Here is a 22599-nt window from a genome sequence, read left to right on the forward strand (position 1 = left end):
ACACACTTCTGGGACTTGGTATTCGCTTCACAGTTACTGGTTAGGTATTTGCCCAGCTTGGAAGCCTCTCGTTCTCCTTTTCCAACAGGTCTTTTTTAAGCTTTGCCCTGGAATCCTGTTTCTCAGGAGGCATCTGATCAGGGTATCACATTCCCCGTAATCACCTACTAACCAACACATAGACCCTGGCAAGTCCAGCCCTGGGGAGCAATGACTCTGTTCATTCAACACTGTGCTCCCAGAGACTCACAGCGCTGGGTCTGGAGTAGGCGTTCGATTTACACTAGATGAGCTGAAAGCATAATAGAAATGAAAGGCTTTTTATAAGCCAACTTTTAAAAATATCAAGCTTTTGTTGCCTACTTCTTAATCAAGGATCATCAAATTTAAGACATCTCAAATGACACATCACACTTTCTAAAAGGCAGAAAGCTTTCAATTAAGTTCCTGGAGGTAGAAAGCTGCCAGTGAAGTAAGAGATATTAGCTACAGTGAATTTGAGCCAGGCTAAGAAACAGAAGTGGCTGCAGGCCTGCTGCAATGCGGGCGGCAGCAGGAGGGACCGTGCGCATCACCCTTGCTGCCTGCCAAAGGCTAGTCCATGCCACTCACTTCTCTGTTCTGACTGGGCACATAGCATGCCTGATAAAGCAACTTCGCGAGTGGAGTTCAGAAGTGGAGCACGTGCTCGGTAGGAACAAGGCCCTGGGTTCCATCCCCAGCACCAAAATCTAAAACAAAGAGCGAGCTGTAAATTCTTTTAGCATCAAAGCAGACTTTCTGCAAAGAGGCCAGACATTACATACAAGGAATCTAACACGTCGGATTCTACTGTAACTCCAAAGCCGCACCCAGGGGGGCTGCTGCTTTCTTGTTAGCAGTCCTCTGCACTTGGCACACGGCAAGGCGCTCCATCAGGAATTGACAGAAGCGGAACAAAACAACATAGAAAACGTAGAATCTTTGGCTATTGGGTCTGAATGCCAAGGAGAAAGAAAGTATCCTCAGAGGTTACCCCCTGCTTAATGCCTCAAATTGCCTGTGTCTAAATAAGACAAGAGGATTTATAAGGACAATGCCATTGTAGTTTTAGAACATCTCAACATCACTAATAATGGACCAACTGGCATCAGGAGCAACTTGTTGCAACATGGGAATGAGAACGTATCATCACCTACATAGATTTTTATAAAAAGAAGAAGAAATTAACCACAAATCTAATAAGAAAACAATCAGACTATTCAGAATAAAGGGCTATCTGAGATAATATAGGGTTGGTCTCCTCCAAAATGTCAATATCATGACAGACAAAACCAGGGCAGCGGGTACCATCCTAGGATTAAAGGGGAATAACGAGACATGGTGACGGAGTATAATGTGTCAACCTTGATTGGATCTCAGATTCAACAAAGTAATAAAAGGCATTAATGGGACAACTGGAAAAAGTTGAATTAGGATTGTATATTAGTGTCCCAGCAGTGTTAAAATTCTTGAGTGTGATTAAAGACTCTGTGGTTACACAGGAGAAGGTTCCTGTTCTTAAGAAGTTTTAACTGATGTGTATTTAGGAATGAAGCATCAAGATGTCTGCAACTGACTTTCACCTGGCTCAGAAAAAAATAAAATTACATACACAGGAGGGGGAGGGGGATGAAAACAGGGAGGGGGAGGGGAATAAAAACAGGGACGGGGAGGGGGATGAAAATGTGGCAAAATGTTAATAATTGGAAAATCTAAAACAAACAGCTTTTGGGGGGTTCACCTTACCATTTCTGTAAGTTTGAAATTTTTCAAAATAAAAAGTTGAGAGGAAAACAAATATTTTACATTCCAGGCAAGAAAGTCTCACGACGGATGGATACACACTGAGATCTCGATTTAACCCAGAGACTTCGAAGATGATGGGCTTCTCAATGTAGCTCCCATAACAGGAGCACTCCCCTGTAAGTGTGCCTGCACAGGCAGATGACCACCTGAGAACACAGGAGCACTCAGGGAGGGGGTCCCAGAAGAGCAAGCTGCATCCCTACCCCACATCTGAAAATGAGGCTGCACGCTCATGACTTCTATTTTAGCAAAATCTTACCAGCCTGGGATTTGTTTTCATTTTTGCTGTTGTCCCTTTGAATTTTGGACAGTTTGTTTCTGGGAAATAGCAAACTTGGTTGTAAATAAGAAGGCCCGAGGAAGATGGCCTAACATCAACTGTTGTAAAGCCACCCTCCAGGGATGGCCAGCCCGAGTCCTTGGTGCCTCTTCTCAGACCCCTCCCTCCAGCGTGCACAGATTCTGTGCACCCTCTGCCTCTTATAGAAAAGTGCTGGCAGCAGCTTCTAGAAATCAAGGCTTTGGTGACAAAAATGTCAGCATCATTTTTTTAGGTGATTTCTGATCACTGAGTTGACACTTAGAATAAGATACTCCCTAGTGTTATAGAGGATGGTAGGAAACCTTTGGGGTAGAGAAGGGGTGGCTTTTGTTATTCTGCAAGTAAAGCCTTAAAAATCATTCTGGACCTTTAAGAACTGATCTTAGAGAGATAGTCAGGGGCATGTTTGGAGGGAAAACTCCAGCTCCACCTCACTGCCTCAGGGGTTCTCCTGGGCTTCACCTGTGACCACCCTCCCCAGTTCAAACAATTCAAACAGCCCTTTCTCAGCCTGGATTGTCTACAGCAGCCAAGAGTCCCTGTTAAGACAGGCCATCCCCAGTCCTGAGAGCAAACAGCACCTGCACACAGTAGGCCCAGCGCTTAGGCCAGGACTTGTGGTTCTCCCTGTAATAGGCCTTTGAATTTCCAAACCCCCAGGAAAAGGGAGAGAATGTACTCCCAGCATCTGAATGTCAGAAACATAAAATGCTGCCAGGTGTGGTGGCATGTGCCTGTAGTCCCCAGTGACTTGGGAGGCTGAGGCAAGTTTGAGGCCAGCTTCAGCAATTTGGGTGGGGTGGAGTGGGGATTGAACCCAGGGACACTTAACTACTGACCCACATCCCCGGCCCTTTTCTTGTATTTTATTGAGAGACAGGGTCTCACTGAGGTGCTAAGTGTCTCGCTAAATTGTTGAGGCTGGCTTTGAACTTGCAATCCTCCTGCCTCAGCCTTCTGAGTCACTGGGATTACAGGCATGCGCCACCACACCTGGCCAGCTTCAGCAATATAGTGAGGCCCCAAACAACTTAGCAAGACCCTGTATCAAAATAAAAAATATAAAAAGGGATGGGGATATGGCTTAGTGTCTGAGTCCCCCTGAATTCAATCCCCATTACCAAAAAAGACACCCAAAATATTTTTTTTCTCATAGTAACAAAGCTCACCATGGTGGTCAGGTTGGCGGGAACAGCAATGAGGACCCGGACTTTATTTCCATTACAGGCTAAACAGGCTGGTATAGAACCTAATACTCCTGCTGGTTATAAGGAAAACTATGTCATGAGTTTCAAACATCCCAAACTCTAGTAAACCTTAAGAGATAAGATCTGTTTAGAAAATAAAGACTTCTTAAATTAGAGGAATTCATGAATCCCAGCAATGGTGGGGGCTCATCTGGAGTGAAGGTTGCAGATCAATGGCTTTTCATTTCTATCTCATTTATACCCCAAGTCTTTTGGGGGAGCAGGAGTAAGGGCTGAGAAGCGACTAAACAGTATAATGTGAGGAGAATAAGCCCGAAGCAGAGCAATAACCTTTCCTGCTCTCAACCCTAGTTACTCTAAGGAAACTTCCAGAATGACTTTCAGTGGTCTCCTCTGTCACTCAGGTGGGTCGTGTTGGACCAGGCTCAGGAGAAAACACAGTCATCTCAGAGAGGTAACTGCAGTAAGCCAATGTCCCCAGGCTTGTCTTGAGCTTGGCTCTCATGGATCTCTTGGGGGATATTATGTTGCCCAATAAAACTAAGGAGAAGGGGTTGGGGGATGCAGCAAAGGGCTTAGCCTGTTACGTGGAGGCAGGATGCAACTTTCAGTCTAGTCTAACTTTTTCACGGGGTGGGGGTGAGGGCTGGATACTCAAAGTTTCCAAGTAAAGTTCTGAATACTCTGACTTCCCTTTAAAAAAAGTTTGGTACTGGGAGAGAACTACTAAGCCACCTGGTTCTTAGCAAAAAGTGAGCCTTCTCCAGAGAGGCTGCCTCACCTTTGCAAACACTTCTTTCCAAGTTTGCAAAAATTGTTTTTGGAAGAGGCAGGGCAGCCTTTTCCTGCACTGACTTGATCTCCCAACTTTGAGTGGCTGCTTGACACTTCTAAACATTTTTCCCGAAGCCATTAAGCCTCAACAGCCACTAAGCCAGGAAAATCTGGCTTTAATGTTAAACATATTTCATAGTCACAGCCATGCCAAAAAGCCAGGTTCCATGTGTAAACTCTTCCTTGGTTGTCCTCCAAAAACGACTCATACTAAGGAAAATACCATCTACATGATCGCACCAGCGAGCATAGGATCCTACGCTTCCTTTCAACCTATGAGTGTATAACAGCTTAACGTTGCTAAGTTCCAGAAAAATAAAAGTTTCTTGCTAAAAACCAGAAATTGTCTCAAAATACCAGAGCAGAGCCCCCCACTAGCTCTACAAAGGTCTGTGGGATCAGGGATTTTGTTTGTTTTACAGGCAATTGCTCCAGAAAAGCTTTGCTGTTCCATTAGTAGGGCTGGGAACAGAGCCTGCTGGAGGGGACGCCACACACGTGTGACGCGATGGGCCCGTGCACACATCTGTCCTCTGCTTGATTGCAACACCCTGAATTGTTTGGTCTGAGTGTGTTGTTTCTCATTCAGAGATCTGCAGAATCTTGTTTAATTACAAATGCTCGGCAATTAGGCCAGGTGCTTGTGATCACACAGCTGCTCCTAAAATTCCCCTATCAGCACTAGAGACCTTGAAGGGTGGCAGGAAGGGTACAATATCAACCACAGTGTGTCTCACTGATGCAATAGGAGTGCAAAAATAAAGCTGTCTGCAGAAACAGGCTCAGCAATAAAAACCTCTTAACTGTGTGGTCTTGGACAAGTGACTAACCTTCTCTGAACTCTGATCCCCTATTAAGACTTCAGGGCCTCGTTCATGGTTGGGATTAAACACATGGTACACTACTACATGAGCAAAACATATTAACTGTGACATCCAGTCTCACTTCTAACTACAACACTTTGCTTGACTGAGGAAACAAAAGCTCTAAGCCATGATTCTAACCTTGGCTTTAGCCCTTCAGTTACCTGTATTTCCCAAACAACTGTGTGACCAGGTTTGAAAAGAGGTAACGTCATTTATTTTAAAATGCAATGTGTTGAGGCCCTTTCTCCTTTATTTAGCTACTTTGGAAAGTTCAAGCACTTTCTGAACTGCTCATTTACCCCTCTAGGCCTAGAAGACAGTGCCCAGGAGCCAGGTTACAGAACAGGCAGCCAGGCTGTGACAGGTGGGATTTGCAAAACAAAAGAAAAGTGCTTTTTGATGAAGTGAGTAGACTGGACTAACTCCTGTTATCGTTAGACATCAGCAAATACACTGTAGCAAACTCTGCATATAAAATCCAGCCCAAGAAAACCTCTGGGTTACTAATGCAGGTTTGCAAATATAGCAAGCATAATGAAATGGATGCTTTTTAATGATTTCCTATAATGGTGTTTATATATGGAAGCTTTTTTCCCTATTGAAGCAATTTAATTGGAGAATGGCAAAGGAATAAGAAGAGGCAGCCAGCCAGTTCCGATTAACACACACAATGACTGTCTCTGTGCTGCAGCCTTACTGCACTTCTCAAAGTTGTCCCCAAGTGCTTGCTGTCCTCAGGGACCTGGCAGACCTTCTCTGCCCAGAGCAGCCTCCCCCACCTGCTTCTCTCCCATTTGACCCTTGCATTTCCACTGAGCTGTGACTTCCACAAAGTCTTCTCAGGGTTCTGCCTGAGGTTACATGAAGGTTCTCTGCAGGCCTCCTGGGTGATCCTGACCCCACTGTGGGTCTTCCCTGCTGACCTGTCACCACATTCTCCAAAGAACTCTGAGCTCCAAGGTGGTGTCCACTCCTACTCAGGGATTCACTCCAGTGCCCCCCACGTGTGGGCACTGTTAGGCTGGCATACAAGGTTGCTAAGCTCCCCGCCAGCATGTGAGTGACAATGACTTGTAACACTTGAGGGACTAAATGCAAACACAACTAAGTGCTACGAGGGATGGGTGTGCCTGGAGCGAGTGATACTGCAGACCTGAAGGAGTCAGGGAGACCTGGGCAGAAGACAGTTGATTGATGGAGGGAAAAGCCATGCACCGACTCTTGGAAGGAGCAGGGAGAGAATGCAGAGCCTGCAGGCAGGAGAAGGGACAGTGAGAAAGAAGGCCAGTGTGGCCAGAGCTGGAAGACAAGGAGGGCAGTAGAGGCAGGAGCTTCAGGCCCTAGTGATGTCACTCCAGATTTGAGGGAGCCTGTGGGAGCCAGTCGTACAATGGGGGAATGTGTCTTTAAAGCACTTGCTGCTGCCTGGATTGCTGCTAAGACCAACACCAATTCACAACCCTAGGATTCCTCTCTTCTCATTTTCTCCCTACATGTTTGGCTGACTGGTTGGTGGATTGGTTGACTGCTTCATTCATTTATCGGTTCCAACAGGATCTCTGAACATATGTCACGTGCCAGGCTCTCATTGGCTCCAGAGTTACACTAACAGATGAACAACCACATTTCTGCCTAAAAGAGTTTAGTGGGAGAGTCAAATAGCGATATGATTTAAAATTTCAACGTCATATGAGAAGGCAACAAATGGGGCAGCGACAACGTCCGCATAGTCACATAGATTGGGGCTTCCCGAGACCTTCTGAGGAGGCACATTTAAACTGAGACTGAAATGGTTCGAGGCAAATCCCTGCCACTGGCTCCTGATGGGTCCGTTCCTCAGCTGGTGGCCCCCAGGGCTCCATCAGGCTCACTTCTCACTCTCTGTGCATCCACTTCTACTGCTTCAGTGACCAACTGCAAACAACCTGAGGTCCAGAACTTTCCTCTTCACTTCTTATCTCAGTGCCTACAGCCTTCTGAAACATCTCCATCCAAATACCTCAAGACACCTTAAACTCCTGCCCAACAAAACACAAGATCTCCACCTGTTCCCCCACCCTCCTCTACTAGCAAAACAAAACAAAACTCATTGCAAAACCAACTGGTTCTCTCTGCTAGACTCCCCATAGTGGTGAGTGCCCCACCATCAACCACACCAAACTGTGAAAAACCAAACCCTTCAGGGACACCCCTGCCCCTGCACGCACGCACGCACGCACGCACGCGCGCACACACACACACACACACATGTCTGCCTTTGCCCTATTTTACTCCTGCAGCAAATCTTGCCAAATTCTCACCTTCTCCATATCCATTTTCTTTTTTACATCTCAACTGCCACCACCCTAGTCCTAGCAATAATTTTGCCCTACTAGATTTTTTTAATAGTTTCCTAGCTGACCTCCCTAATTTACCTAGATCTATGACTCTTTTTCCATACTGGTGAGGGACTGATTCAAAAATATAAATCCTATCATCTCACCTGCTTCTTCCACTATTGAAATCTTTCAGTCCTTCTGGTGGGTCTCTGGGAAGAGGCCAGACTTTCTAATGGTGTGTACAATATCCACACTGTGTGCCCCAGCCCACCTTACCTCAATGGTCTTTCCCCTCCTTGAATGTACCCCACCTGGAGGGATGTCATCTCCTCCTTTACCTGCTTAATTTCTACTGATCCTCTGCATTTCATCTTACCTGTCACTTTGCAGAGAAAGCCTGGAACCCTGGGCTGACTCAAGATTTTTGATACAGTCACATGATACCATGTTGTGTGAATGTTTGGGGTATTATCACACATGTTTAGGTTGATAATTAAACATAAATGTATACTATTTAGATAAAATCTCACTCCCCAATTAATTTTAAGTCCCATGAAACTCAGTATACTTTTCTTCTCCTGATCCTTCTTCCATCTCCCACCTCCGTATGAGCGTTTCCTAAGACATGGGGTGCCTTCCTCTTTTGGCTCCACATCCTTTCAACCATGGGATCACTTTAGCTCAGTTGACTTTAAAGCCTCTACCTTCAATTTCAATCCAGGCAGGCATTTCTGAGTGGACCAGTATTGTACAACATTTTGACTGCAACTCAGAATAGTTCATTTAGCAACTTACTACACAAACATATGCAATACACAAGTTTCATGAAACAATCCTGTCTCTGTTTTCATTTCCATGAGACCTTATTTTTTCATATAATTTCAGGACCCAAAAGTGGGTCATGACCTGCAGTTTAAAACTCGATGTGCCAGATATTTCCACATGGACATTGCTCTACGCTCTCAAACATACTGTGACCATTTCTCATCTTATTTCTCAATTTAACTTCCTTAACCAAGGAATGTGATCACCCTCTGAGTCACTGAGGATCAATGTGCTGAAGTCATTTTGAACTGTTCCTTCTTACCCAAGAGTTGTTGAGACCTGCTGGGCTTCTTCCACTGCAAAGTGCTGCCACCCATGTCCCTCCTTTCCACTCATACCATCATAGTTCAGTTACTACTTTAATGTGAAACACTCCAGTGGCCTTTTTAATAGATTCCCTGTTTCCTGAATTTCCAAACATAGGTGACATATGCTTGAATCATAATCCTATCAGGGCAGAAGGCTAATTCAGCTCTTCAGTTGGATTTTGGCCAACGAAGTAGTGAGTAAGGGACTGAACCTCTTCATCTACACAGCAAACTCCTTGGGGAATTAAATTTTTAACTCAGGCTGCCCTGTGTTTCTCAGATTCCTTTCACCATCCAGAAACCCAACTCTGGTGTGGTGGTGGGGGGCCGACTCACCCATGTCAGCAGTGACCATGGTGGACTGGTTTTCAGGGATGGAGACAGAGGTCTGGTCTTGGTCCATGCTTCGTGAGTCCTCGTTGACCTCGTGTTGACTCTGACTGAGCTCAGATCGCAGTTCCGAGTATTCATCTTCCTCCCTGAGAAAAAGGAGAGTCAGCCACCACCAACAGAATATGTGAGCCAAGTCCCTAGAGTATATGTCTTTTAAGGACAAGGTGAAGACATGCCAAATGGAAAGATTTCTCTCATCCAGTGCACAGGGACCAGAATTCCTTTCAGGCCAAAGAGATGGCCATATCTATGGTCAGTCAGTGTGTGAAGCTGAACTGTTGCTTCTGTGCTCACATTCATATCATGTTCAGAACAAAATTGTCTATCTGCCCACTAGAAACTTCCCTCTTCAAAGATTTCCCAAAGAAACTAGATTTCTTCACCCTCTCAAATTTCAAGGTAAAAAATAAACTATTAGCATGGATGCTAGAGTAAGCAAAATTAAGAGTCTGATGAAGAGCAGCACAGCCATCACCGGGAAGGTCCCACTGGGAGCTTTCTTCTTGGAAAAGGACGTGGGGGAGATGCTGGGGTTAGAGTGACTGAGAACTCATCTGTTCATCAATGCAGAGCAAATCGGACCTTCTGAGAGATGTACAGATGAGCACATCTAAGGACCACAGGTTCCTTCCCCAAAGAAGGTAGGTGGAGTTAGGGGATGGGAAAAGAAGACAGGTGAGGAGAAAAATGGAACAGTGAGCAAAAGAATACCATGCGGTGTTCTTTTCTCTTCCACTGCATTTGCTAACAGAAAGGCAATGCTGAAAAGCAGCCCTGTTTCATTTGCATGTGCACACCCACCTCTTTTCAGTCCTTCACAGATCTTTCAACCTCCGGTCTCTGAATTGCACTATTAGCAAGGTGTGAAATCTTAGACTTTTAGTGTGTATTTGAAAGCACACACTTTGCCCATCTCCGTATTTCACTACCACCATTTCCACATGCACTGGAGAAAGCAAAAGTGACTCTCTTTGAAGTGTTTATTTTTCAACTGTACAGGGAGAGAACATCATCACAGGATGGAAGTGTGGGAGGGGAAAGCTCACTGGTGTCTGCTCAGTCCCAGGGAAAGGGTGCTGTGAAGAAAGCTAGGAAGAGAAGAAATCCATTCCTTTTGAGTAGCCACTAATGGGGAAGGGGTGTGTAGAAAATCGACAATCTTGAATTTGGACTAGATCAAGATGGTGAGCAGTCACCTCCAGTGCTTGGGGGAGAGGCAACTGGGGAGACACATTTACAAGTCAGAGAAATGGGAAGAGTTTGCCAAAGTTCTTGCTTCTCTCAAGATATCAATATTCTTGCTGGACATAGTGGTACATGCCGGTAATCCCAGAAGCTTGGGAGGCTGAGGCAGGAGGATTGTGAGTTCAAAGCTAGCCTCGGCAACTTAGTGAGGCACTTAGCAACTCAGTGAGACCCTGTCTCTAAATATAATATTAAAAAGGGCCAAGAATATGGCTCAGTGGTTAAGCACCCTGGGTTTAATCCTCAGTACCCCCCCCAAAAAAAAGAAAGAAAGAAAAGAAATCAACATTCTTCCAGGAAATAGATTTGGGTGCATATCAAAGAGTCCCTGCTTTATAAGGTATTTAAATAAAAGCCATTCAGAAAACTAGGAAGAATTTAAGCAGATGTAAAGCCCCTAGCCATGCCAAATATAAATGTGAATGGGAATGGTGAAGGCAAAAGATAAAGGTTAATGATATATGAGCGAGTTCATTATTAGACATCTTCAGAATTCAACAATAATTAGATTTAGGAAAGAAAACAATTAAAAAGTACTCTTCAGAGTCACCTTTTTGGTCTAGAGGACAACTGTTTGTGCACTGATATGTCAGCTCTCCTTTCAGTCGCCACTTAAGATTCTAATTTAGTTAACAGGAGATTGTGTATGATGAATAAATTCCTTTTATTGCATGACCAATGTAATCAGCCTCAGCTTGGCTGAGACTGTTTTATAGCCAAGAAAGTAAGTGATAAATGGTGCTGCTGTTCCTCGGGTATAAATGGCATTTGCAAAACTCTTTAATAGACACCTTAAACCCTCCTGGCTTGGCAGATTCCAAAACATACACTTCCTGCCAAATCTCTTGCTTTGTGCTAAATTACTTCTAGGGATTATTAGGATGAACTTTACAAAACAGCAAATAGGGAAAGGGTGGAGGAAGGAAGCCATCATCCTAGCACCATCCCCTCTGAGGTCAGAATGTGGTCAGAAGGAGAATAATAATACACTGGTGAAGCCATTGCAGGCTGGCAAATTTTAGTGACATGAAATGCAAACTAAAGATATCCATTCAATGTATTTGAGCACTGAAAATAGGATACGAAAGGAAGAAGAAAACAAATAGGCTTGCAATCAATTCTTAACCTAAGAGGGCTGCTGTGGGTGGACACAGGAGGAGCATGTGGGGCTGCCAGTGGGTAGGGGCCAGGGAAGACTTCCTGGATGCAGCAGCACTCCAGATGAGTCTTGAGGCAAATTCATTTTAAGCAGGTCATGAGAGCAGAAGAACACATGCAAAGGCTCAGAGGAGCTGTTGAGTCACTAGAGCTTGGTGAGGAGCAAGGTGTTTGGTGTGGCTGCAACCCAAATGGAGCACGGAAACGGAGCCTAAGGTGGAAAGGACCTCGTCAACAGGGCATTTTGATCAAAAGGTGAATTTATTGTACTGGAGGAAGCAAATGATCAGGGTGAGAAGGTAGAAATAAAATTATGGTGTGCAAAGTCTAATAATTCAGAGGAAGTAGTAAATGTTGCCAAGGTTTCACGTGAAAACAGATAAAATGAAAAGAAAGAAAGAATGAGCAGAATCTCTGTGTCTTTGACTCCACAGGAAGGGCTAGCTCAGGCATACCTGATCCCAGGTGAGAATACTTCCTATGATAATCATAATGAATACTCTGGAACAAAAACAGCACATGCAAACAAAGTAAATCATAATTAAGAGGTGGAAAGCCACCTTACAAGAAGATCAGAGAAGGTTTTGTGGTACAAAGAATGAGGTACAGTTTTGAACAACCAACAATAAAAAATAAAAAAAAAAGAATGAGGTACAAAATAGATTAAACTGTGCCTAAATATAAGAAGATGTGGGCAGCCCTGTTGTTTCTCACACCACTTTGGCAAAACATCATGGAGTTGCACATCTCTATCATCACCTATCAGCATACCTTGAAAGGAGGCTGGAATTTGGGACAAGGAAATGACAAAAACGAGTTCTCTCAGGGCTCTTTGTAAATTGACATTTGTGATTATATGGTAGGTGTACCAGACTGGAGATGGGGGTTTTCTCTACCATTCAAGAAAAATGGTCCATGAAGAGCAAAGGAATAGATCAAAAAAAAAACTCTGCTAGTCCATGGTACAAAGACAAAATCCTGAGTTATGCATTCAAGGGATTTTCTGCACAACCTTGAGCCACTTACCAGTGAAGGTACTTTGGTAAATTCACAGTATCATCCTCTAAAACAACTTTATTGTTCCAATTATGTCATATGCACATATGAAAATGGCATAATGATCCCACTATTATGTATAATTATAATGCACCAATTAAAAAAGATAATCCCCTCAAATGACTTTACAGCTCCCTTCCTTTTGCTGTATACACATCAAGGGATAACTTATTTCAGGGCAGGGGTTTGGAGGGATGCCTTCCCCCCTCCCCACCAAATACTCACTGCTAGCTCTAGTGATGAAAAAGTGAAAAAGTCCAAAAAGTGGTGATTTTAAGAGACAATAACAGAAGCATAAATAAACTGAGAAATGTTGATAATTATACTCCATAGTGAACGTTTCATAATGATAGAATTACAACGTTCCCGAGTGTTTCTTTCTGGAACTTGAAGGATCATCTCACGGGATTCTAAATGTACATGATTTCATTGACTTGGAAGCACTTGGGAAGGGCTTACAAGTTGCTTTATTTAGACATGTAATGATCAATGCTTGCCTCTAGCTTAAACAGAAAAACACAACAAATTCTCCTAAGGAGGTGGACTCTCCACTGTGTACACGCCTGTGTGATGACCGGCAGACAGAAAAGTCTCCAGCTGACGAACCGCAAGGGGTTCTTAAAGACCAGTTAAGGCAAGATCAATACCTTCATTTTACAAATAAGACAACCCAAGTTTTGAGAAGTGAAGCAACTTTACACAGCATGATGCAACCAGTTAGTAGTAGAGCTTAAATCCTAAATTTGCTACCCATGAAATAACAATCTAATGTTGTGGCCTCGGAAAATGATTTGTTGTTGTTTTTCCTTATTTTAAAAGATTCCTTTTTATCGGCTAGAAGTGAAATGATCGAGTCAGAACAGGGAAAAGTAAATGTACCATTCTTAAAATTTCCAGACTTCAAGCTGAAGGACTCTGGAATCAGCAGCATTTAACGAAACATCATTAATAATCCTCCTATCTGCTTTATTTTGCAATGCACATTTATGCCTTGTCACTGGGTTGGAAGGAATTGGAAAGAAGACCCAGATGGTCATCCGCTTGCCTTGGCAGCTGTCAGTCAACTGTGGCTAGTGAACCCAGTCTATCTGACCTAGCGGGGTTTATTTGTTGAAACACACAAATAAACACTGTTTTTCTACAATTTAAGATGGACTTTCCCTGAAATGGCTGGCCTTCTTTTGATAAATATTTTCTTTTTAGAAATAGGTAGAAAATATATTCCTTTTAGTTCTCTCTTAAAAATCTATGGTGGAAATAAGTGAAAAGTAAAGACTTGATTTTTCCTTTAGTTCTACCTCCTCTTCTTTTTCCATGTAACACAGAAGGAGGTCAGACTCATCTGGAGTTGTCTGGTGAATTACTGAACAAATGGGATTTTGACACCCTCTTCCATGAACATAATAACCCATCCTTGTCTCAACCAGTTCTGATACAAGATCTGTATACAAGAACTTGAAAATACTGAACAAAGGTTTATGTATACCACATAAGACAACAGGGAGAAAAAAAATTATCGTCCTGGATTTTATTTTGATTTCATCATACTGACTTTCTTGGCCATAAATTAATCAGAACAACATGTTTTGCTGGGACACGAAGAGGTTTGGGTTACACTGTGTTTGAGATACAGGATACCTGACAGTGGTTTGGGGCTGCTATCAATTTGAAAGGTGCTGAGGAGAGTGAGCCCAGGATAAGGGCTGAGGCTGAGCTTGGATCTCAGGGGGAGAAGAGGAGACCCAGGAACTGCAGGGTCCTAGAAGTTTAAAGAGTACATCAGGAGGGAAGGAGGACTCCGATTAAATGCTATAGAAAGGGACCAATAACAAGAAAAAGATGTTCCAGGTAAGATTATAAATAGACAGTTGGGAGCAGTGGCGCATGCTTGTAATCCCAGCAGTTCGGGAGGCTGAGGCAGGAGGATCACACATTCCAACAGCCTCAGCAAAAGCGAGGCACTAAGCAACTCAGTGAGGCACTGTCTATAAATAAAATTCAAAATAGGGCTGGGGATGTGGCTCAGTGGTCGAGTGACCCTGAATTCAATCCCCCGTATCCCAACCGGCCCCCACCCCGCAAAGACAAAAAGGTTAGTGGACGGAGGTTGGCGGTATGTGATAGATAGCTCAGTGGTAGAGCGTGTGCTTAGGAGGCATGAGGCCCAGGGTTCAATCCCTATCACCAGAAAAAAAAGGGGGAAAAGTGGTGGGGGACCATCAGTGGTTAGGCTATCTAAACAAAATAGCATTGACTAAGTGGCTTAAAAACAGAAATTTATTTTCACAGTTCTGGAGGCTGGGAAGTACAAGACCAGGTTTTAGTGTGGTTGGATTCTAGAAAGGGTTGTCTTTGTGACTTTCAGATGGTGGCCTTCTCTCTGTGTCCTTACAGGGCAGGGAGAGAGGAAGCACTGGCTCTCTTCTTTCTTTCTTTCTTTTTATTGTAAGCATAATTTATCACATATTTAAATACACTACAAGCTGGGGCATGTATTAGATAATAAAGTTAAACACAAAAAGAAGAAAGGAGCAAAATTCTAACATAATTCTCAAACAATGAAATACAGCATAAAAATGAGATGTCATTGTTTGTTGCCTTTAGTTTTTGAAAAAATTTAATGTTTAGGAAGTATGTAGCATGACAGAGGGCTGGGAAAAAAACACTAGAATTCTTTTCCCGTCTCTCTTCTTATGAGGACAATATCCCATGGTGGGGTTCCACCCTTATGAGCTCATCTAACCCTAGATAGTCTCCAGAGGCTCATTTCTGAAGACGTCACATTGGTGATGAACAGATGGGTGGGGGAGGGGCATAATTCAGTCCATTGTAAAGGGAAACTCTTGGAGTCAGAAGGCAGACACAAGGAGCTGGCAAGCCAAGGGGAAATGAAGCCCAGAGCAAGGACTAGTAGAGAGAGCTAGGAGTAAAGGGCTGATGTTATGAGAATAGCTTATGGGAAAAGAAAATAATCTCCTTGGGAAAGAAAAGACCTTGTATTGAATTTGCTTAGACGTCTTTTTTTGTTTTTCTTTTCAGATCCAAAGTGAGTTTTACTGGTGTATTTTTTTTCATTTTCCATCCTTCGTTATATTATCTCCCCAAGTCAAAGAAACATTTTTAAAAAGTCACTGATGGGTAGGTGAAAAAGCACATACTACAAAACAGTGCATATTGCATGATCTGATTTGTTTAAAATATTCACAAATACAAATTTTTAGAAAGCCACACAAACAGAAAATTAAGGGCTAATGTCTAAGAGATAGGGTCTAGGATGCTTTAGACAGGGTTCAGTTAGGAAAACAAACTGCATGAAGTAGTTCAATAGAAAGCATTGACTTTAGGTAGTGCTGTGCCTGCACAACTGTTGGAAGGCTGGAGAAGAGAAAGATGGATGGAGGCCACCAGAGTTGTCATATTTGCCATCACGGCTGTGGATCCCTCAGAAATCAGGAAACCGATGCTACTTTCACACCTCCCAACTGCTCCTAGGTCTGGCCGCAGTGAAGGACCTTACACCATCCTTGCATGGCAGCCTACACTGCATGGCTGACGGAGAATAGATCTCACCTCCCCCTTCTACCTTCCAGACCCATGTGAGTGTATCTCATTGGTAAACCAAAACTGCATCCACAACCCAGTTGGAAAGGGAGTCTCAGGGTCCCAGACATTTTTTTTTTGGGGGGGGGGTACCAGGGATTGAATTTAGGGTCACTCAACCACTGAGCTACACCCTAGCCCTACTTTGTATTTTTTTATTTTTATTTTTTAATTAGAGACAGGGTCTCACTGAGTTTCTCAGCGCCTCGCTAAATTGCTAAGGCTGGCTTTGAACCCATGATCCTCCTACCTCCACCTCCCGAGCTGCTGGGATTACATGTGTGTACCACTGTGCCCGGCCCCTAGACCCTTTTGATTCTGGAGAAATGGAGAGAGGGATGGGAATGAAGGGCCAGAAGATATCCATCATAGTCTATACTCAGTGACTGACCATGCACACCCTCTAGGCCACACTAAAATTCCCATATGCAATCATAATGACACCAATTTTCTCTTACTATCACTCAACTCAGGATAAATGGGCTCAGCTTTTCGTCAAAATGAGAGACCCAAAGTACCATCAGTTACTGTATCCACAGTTAGGTAATCTTGCCTCTTCTAGTTCAATGAAAAACCCACCTAAATCTCATATAAGCTAACCATCAAATTTTAAGTTTCACCAGTACAAATTCACCCTCTGTAAAATAACAGTGGGTACTAAGAGGAGAAAAGGAAATGCATACACATATGAAGAAGCAAGATGTGCACAGCTTAGCCATCTTTTCTGTAACTGGATATAAGGCTATAGTTTTTATCACTTTCTTCTACTAGGAAAACCTATTTCCTTTGTGCTTAGTCAGCATTTTAACTCGTTAGAATTAGTTCTTTACATGGTGAGGTAATCCAAAAATTTATTCCCAAAGGGCCTAGCCCTGTGTTGGCTTGCTCTAATCTACTAGTTTTGGCCACTAGACAATTTCTAGGAGGCTTCCTAGAAAATCCCACATTTCCAATATAGATCTCACCACCCTATAGTATAGTAATAACCCAATTTCTCCCTTAATAGTTTCCCCAGCCAGCTTGTTGGTTCAGTGGCAGGAGATACTTCAAAGGAGCAGGTGGCGTTCCAGGGAACCATTATCATACTCTCTGTTGGAGACATTGCTCCCTTGGGAATGGAGGTTTGTAAACTAGCAGAACTCAAAGGTGCAAGAATGAGTAGCAATAACTTTTTCAAAGTGAGTTTTTACGTATATGAATGAGAAGAGCTACTTCTTTTTTTTTTAGTTTTTTTTTTGGTGTGTGTGTTTACTTTTTTTTTAATTGATTTTATTTTTTTAAATACCCAACAGCGGAATGTATTACAATTCTTATTATACACATAGAGCACAATTTTTCATATCTTTGTATAAAGTATGTTCACACCAATTCATGTCTTTATACATGTACTTGTTTTTCTTTTTTGCATTATAATTCTTATTTTATATATATATATATATATATATATATATATATATATATATATCTCACAATTTTTCATATCTCTGTATATAAAGTAGGTTGACACCCAATTCATGTCTTCATACATGTAGTTTGGATAATGATGTCCATCATATTCCACCACCCTTGCTAATCCCCTGCCTCTTCCCTTTCCCTCCCTTCCCTCTTCCCTATTTAGAATTCATCTATTCACCCCATGTTCCCCCTCCCTACCCCATTATGAATCAGCCTCCTTATATTAGAGAAAACATTTGGCATTTGTTTTTTTTAGGATTGGCTGAGAAGAGCTACTTCTATTTCCCCTCTTGGTCCTTGGATACAGAAAGTCAAGACCATAAACTATTGCTAGTTAGGAGCACCTATCACAACTCCAGAGCGTTGAAAAAGGTTCCATTTCAGATGGTGCTGTAACTAGGTCCTCTATGGGATAGATTCAGGCCATAATATCATTTGGTACCTGACTTTTGGCTTTGGATTGAACTTTGTATCCCCAAATACATACGTTGAAGACCTAGTCCCAACATGATGGTATCTGAAGATGAGGCCATGAAGATGAAATCCCATTTTCCCTCCTTTGCCATGTTAGCATAAAATGAGAAGGAGGCAATCCTCACGTCAGAAAGAGCCCTGACTGGGTAATCAAATTAACTCACAACTTGAACTTGGACTTTTCAGCCTCCAGAACTGTGAGAAATGTGAGTTCTGTGGTATAAGCCACCCAGTCAAAGGAATTTGGTCACAGTAACCTGAGCAGACCAATTTGCCTTCATAAATCAAGACCAGATTGAAGTGACAAGGAAGTCTCCACACAAGGACCTGGGCAGTTTGGAAATGAGTTGTCTGGACATTTGGATATTCGAGGGGAATTAGCATTCACCCAATTTGCCTGGTTCCTGCTGCACTGGGGCTATCCCAGCCTATCAGGAGATGAGGACAAACAAATTCACTGGGGTGCTGAAGGCTGAGGAGATGACCAACCTCTGGAGCTTAGAGGCCAGGAAGTGCCTTGTATCACTGACCCACATTCCTATGACTCTTACAGCCTTGAAGGGAGTCCCCTCAAGGAGAGACCAGCTCATTTACATAATGAAAACTGGCAGAATTTAATGTGATATCTGCATAGGTGCAATCTTCCTTTAAATCAGAGGCATCAATAAATATTTACGGTCAAGCAGCTCACTGTATTTTAATGGCAGCAGTTTGGCTATTATATTCAATTTTACACAACTTGAAATTGAGTTTTCCAGGTGATGTGTGATGCATTTTTTTTCACAACTCACTGAGCCCATTTGCTTTCACCTTCTCAAGTGTTTAAAAGTGCAACATGTTTTCATGGAAATTACAAATTTGCCCATGTCCTCTGTTAGGCTCCTTTAAAACTGCTATAATCATTTCTTTGGGTTGAAAATTCTTCTCTGCTCATGTATTTCAAACCTACAATCACTCTTAAGACCAGGATACAATTTAAAAGCCTTGAAGTTCTAAATTAGAATATGAAATTTATTGTGTGGCTCCAGCTCAGTGCAAATTTTTTCCACAATTTTTGCCCAGAAAACAGATGCCCCTCAGTACCCTCATTAAGAAGCCCCGTCATTACTGGGACTCTCCAAGTTGGAACAAAATGCCCCCAAAGTTTCTCCTGACCCAGGACTTCTAGAGGGAGAATTTAGAGCAGCCGCCTCTAAGATTTTCATTATGGTTTGTATAAGCATTCAGTGAACACAGCACCTTTCTCCAGAAAAGTAGCTGCTTTCCTCAGGGCTGTTCCCTGAGCACCTCCAGGAAGATAAAGAGTTCTCATCCTTGGCTCAGTTAAGTCATTCAGCAAGTCCCCTGAATAAAAGAGCAAACATAACCAACTAAAGCACTGTGTAGTGGAGACTTAGAAGCCAATGGGTGGATAAGATATGAATCACTTTTTGGAAAGAAAATTAAAGACAGAGATATTCTGGGTTCTGACTTCACCTCTACTCTCTGCTAAGTATAACTGCAAAGCAGTGATTTTTTTTTTTTTTAAGGCCCAGTTTTATAAGCAGTTAAAATGATGGATAAAGGAGTCTGATAAGAGGATAAGTCAATGCTGATTAACAACCTGGGATAAGCTCAAAATATTAATAGATTATCTGGAAGCCTATATAATGCTTAGATATAAGCCATGATTGTGGCTTCATGAATCTCTAAAAATCTCTGGGGGAAGCACATAGTGTACACATCTGGAGACTAAAAGACCTGGAGAGGTTGTGGGGACACCAGCGTGTCTCTAAGACAGAGCAGGCTTAGGACTCATTAATAAAGCATTTCACTGACTTTCCGACTCTGCACCCTTATCAATAAACTGAGGCTCACATCACCCACCCAGTCTACCTTCCAGGATTACTTTGAGGATAAGAATCAGAAAAGAATAATGGAGAGAAAAGCTCTTGGTTAACAAAACAAAGAGAAGGTGTTTTATAAACTGGGAAAGTCTTAGTTACAAAGAAAGCATCATTAACTGTAATTCACAGGGGTTCCTTCAGCTCCCACACCCAAGTAACAGCACAGAGGGGTGCAGAGAAAGCAAAGCTTGGAGCCCAGTACCTGATGGTGGTGCCTTGCAAGCGGTCTATCTTCTTATTGAGCTCAGCGATGATGCTGTGGAGTTCTGTGATGCGTTCCTCATACCGAAGCGTCGTTCGCTCCTGGACATCCTCATGCTCTCTCATGAGGTGCGACTGCTCACACTAGGACCAAGAACAGGAGAGAAATGTCGATGAGATGACACACCTTTTGGCAAATGAGTCTATATTCTGTGGCCTCCAACCACCAGAGCTTCAACATTGAGTGTGCTCCAAATAAAACACATGCCTGCTCACTGGCCAGCAACCCAGGAGATGTATCAACAGCTAAATTTTTACAAGGCCCCAAGAGGACACCTGAAGCTTTGTCTTTCTAGCACTCTTTGGAAAACAATCTCTCAGCAAGTGGCCCACGCTGGATCCTTCAGATATTTTCTCTGGAAATTTAAATCTTGAGCAAATGGACCTCAGATTGCAAAGAATGGATTTATCAACAGCCTGTAATGACTGTCTCTGAGTTCCCACATATTACTTTATTTCTGTTCAGTTTCACTTTTACCAACTCAACCCTTTTTTGCTGAAGTTGGTCAGGATATGTTTTAGCTAAATTTCAACCAAATAACCCTAAGTGGTATGACACAGTGTCTTATCTGGCTGGATTACCTGTGAATTTCATGCTTTCCAATATCCTTTCCTTCTAGACTATAAATTCTCAAAAGGCAGGGACTATGTGTTTTTGTCATTTAGTCCTAGCCCCTGGCATATGTCCTGGCTCACTGTGGGACATCTAGAAGTGTAACAGAATGAATAAATTCCATTCTATCTCACTGTCATGAAGGCTGCTTTGTAGAAAAAAAAATGGCAAATAGAGACTGAGGTGCTTCCCTTGCTCAGTGTTTGATGGACTAAGGCAGCAGATGCTAGGAACACATTTTTGCAGATGGAGTTGAAATCCTAAGGAACCTGTTCACCTCTTTCATTTTTCTCTACCCTCCTCAACATGCACCCCTCACTGTGCAGTTAATCTCTTTCACAATAAAATGCTCCTCAGTGCTAGAGCAAGTGGTCCAGTTTGTATGCCTGACTACTACACTCATCCCTGATTAATTTCCTGTCCAATAGAGGAATTTTAATTTCATTTTACAACCAGGCTTTCCTAATGCCAAGAGCCATATGTGCTTGCCAGCTTTGCATTTTAAGCCGTGTGGCAGGCAGGGGAAGGTAAGACAGCTTACCCATCACCTCTAATGTCCTCCTACCTCCCTAAATCTGCTAAGTTTACAAGGGTATAACCCAGGGCAAAGACAAGAACACTATTCTCAGCCTCACTCAATACAAAACCACAAGAACTCAAGAAAGACATCTGACAAACATATTGGTATAAATCACGGCAGGGACCAAACCCATGAACTTGACTGGTATTCTTGTAACTTCCCGGGGGTTTACTGAGAGCTCCAGAGGCGAGGTCAGAGGGAATGAATTATTAAATGTTGTATCGTAGACTTTTGTGGAGTAGTTGCTTAAAAAAATGCTGATGTGAATGACTGTTTTTAGTGACAGCCTAAATCATCAAATAACCTTCACTCAAAGTTATGTTCACAGCAAATTAAGTGGGACCAGAGGTAAGGATGACAATAGAGTATAGACCACTTTCACAGGACTAGGAGTTCAGCTCAGAATACAGTGCACTCTTGGCAAGCCTGAGCCCTGGGTTCAATCCCCAGGACACCTGCCCCTCAAAAAAGGTACATCTACATGGAAGCTTTCTTAACAGAATATCTAGCTACAGATACTCTCCCTGTGCACTTAGACCTTTTTCATCTGTGATCCATCAAACATTAAAAGAAATAAAAGTCCACAAAGTGACAGTATCTCAAAGTCGGTTTATGTCAATAAATTTTAAAAAATCTTCTGTATTTCCTTGGAACATACCAACAACAGAACATTGTTCTTTTAGTTGCCACAGAGTATCTATCTAAGCTCTTGTTTTTATTCTTTTTTTCTCATTCTCCAAGTGTGTGTATATTCTATACACAGATGTAAATAGTGGACCCTCTCATGGGGGTCACCAGTTGCAGATTTTTTTTTTAGTTTTTTAATTTTTTTTTAATTGTTAATAGACCTTTATTTTATTTATTTATATGCAGTGCTGAGAATTGAACCAAGGGCCCCACACAGAATATGTGGGGTGCGCTACCGCTGCACCCCAGCCCCAGCCCCCTGGATCTTGAAACGATTACAGGATAGTGTCCATTCCCTGACGTGGATTTTGTCTATGTTATGACACTTTCTACACTGTTACTGGTTTTCTGTACTCAGTTCTCTGTGGCTAGAGCTCTCTGTGAAATGCTTCCTCTCCCAAAACTTAATGAGCTCCCATGCTCCCTTAATGCCCCATTTATTCTTCCTTCTTTATTCTCTTTACTGGTCAAGTGGCCACTACCACCTCCTAGGCCTGCAAGAAACTACAAAATCCAATTAACAATGAAGACATGCAAGTGTTAATATAAAAAAAGAACACATGATGAACTTATAGCCACCAGCACCATGGGCATCCCTCTGGACTGCTGGGGGATGCCCAAAAGGACATTGGAGAGGGGGGGTGCTGCAGAGACAACAGATGAAGAATGAGAGTATGCTATCT

The 22599-nt window shown here is 42.7% G+C and overlaps 1 protein-coding gene across 2 annotated transcripts in view; it reads right to left on the reverse strand.

The window, feature by feature from the left end:
* Positions 1-22599, reverse strand: part of Mcc (MCC regulator of WNT signaling pathway) — a 264056-nt gene that overhangs the window by 86841 nt on the left and 154616 nt on the right. For both annotated transcript variants that reach the window (XM_027941081.2, XM_071612192.1), the window contains exons 3-4: positions 19978-20120; positions 8845-8987 (exon numbers count right to left, since the gene is read on the reverse strand). In XM_027941081.2, coding sequence (XP_027796882.1) covers positions 8845-8987; positions 19978-20120 — 286 coding nt within the window. The remainder of the gene's footprint in view (positions 1-8844; positions 8988-19977; positions 20121-22599) is intronic.

Source organism: Marmota flaviventris, chromosome 5 (genome assembly GCF_047511675.1).
Source record: "Marmota flaviventris isolate mMarFla1 chromosome 5, mMarFla1.hap1, whole genome shotgun sequence".
NCBI lineage: Eukaryota > Metazoa > Chordata > Mammalia > Rodentia > Sciuridae > Marmota > Marmota flaviventris.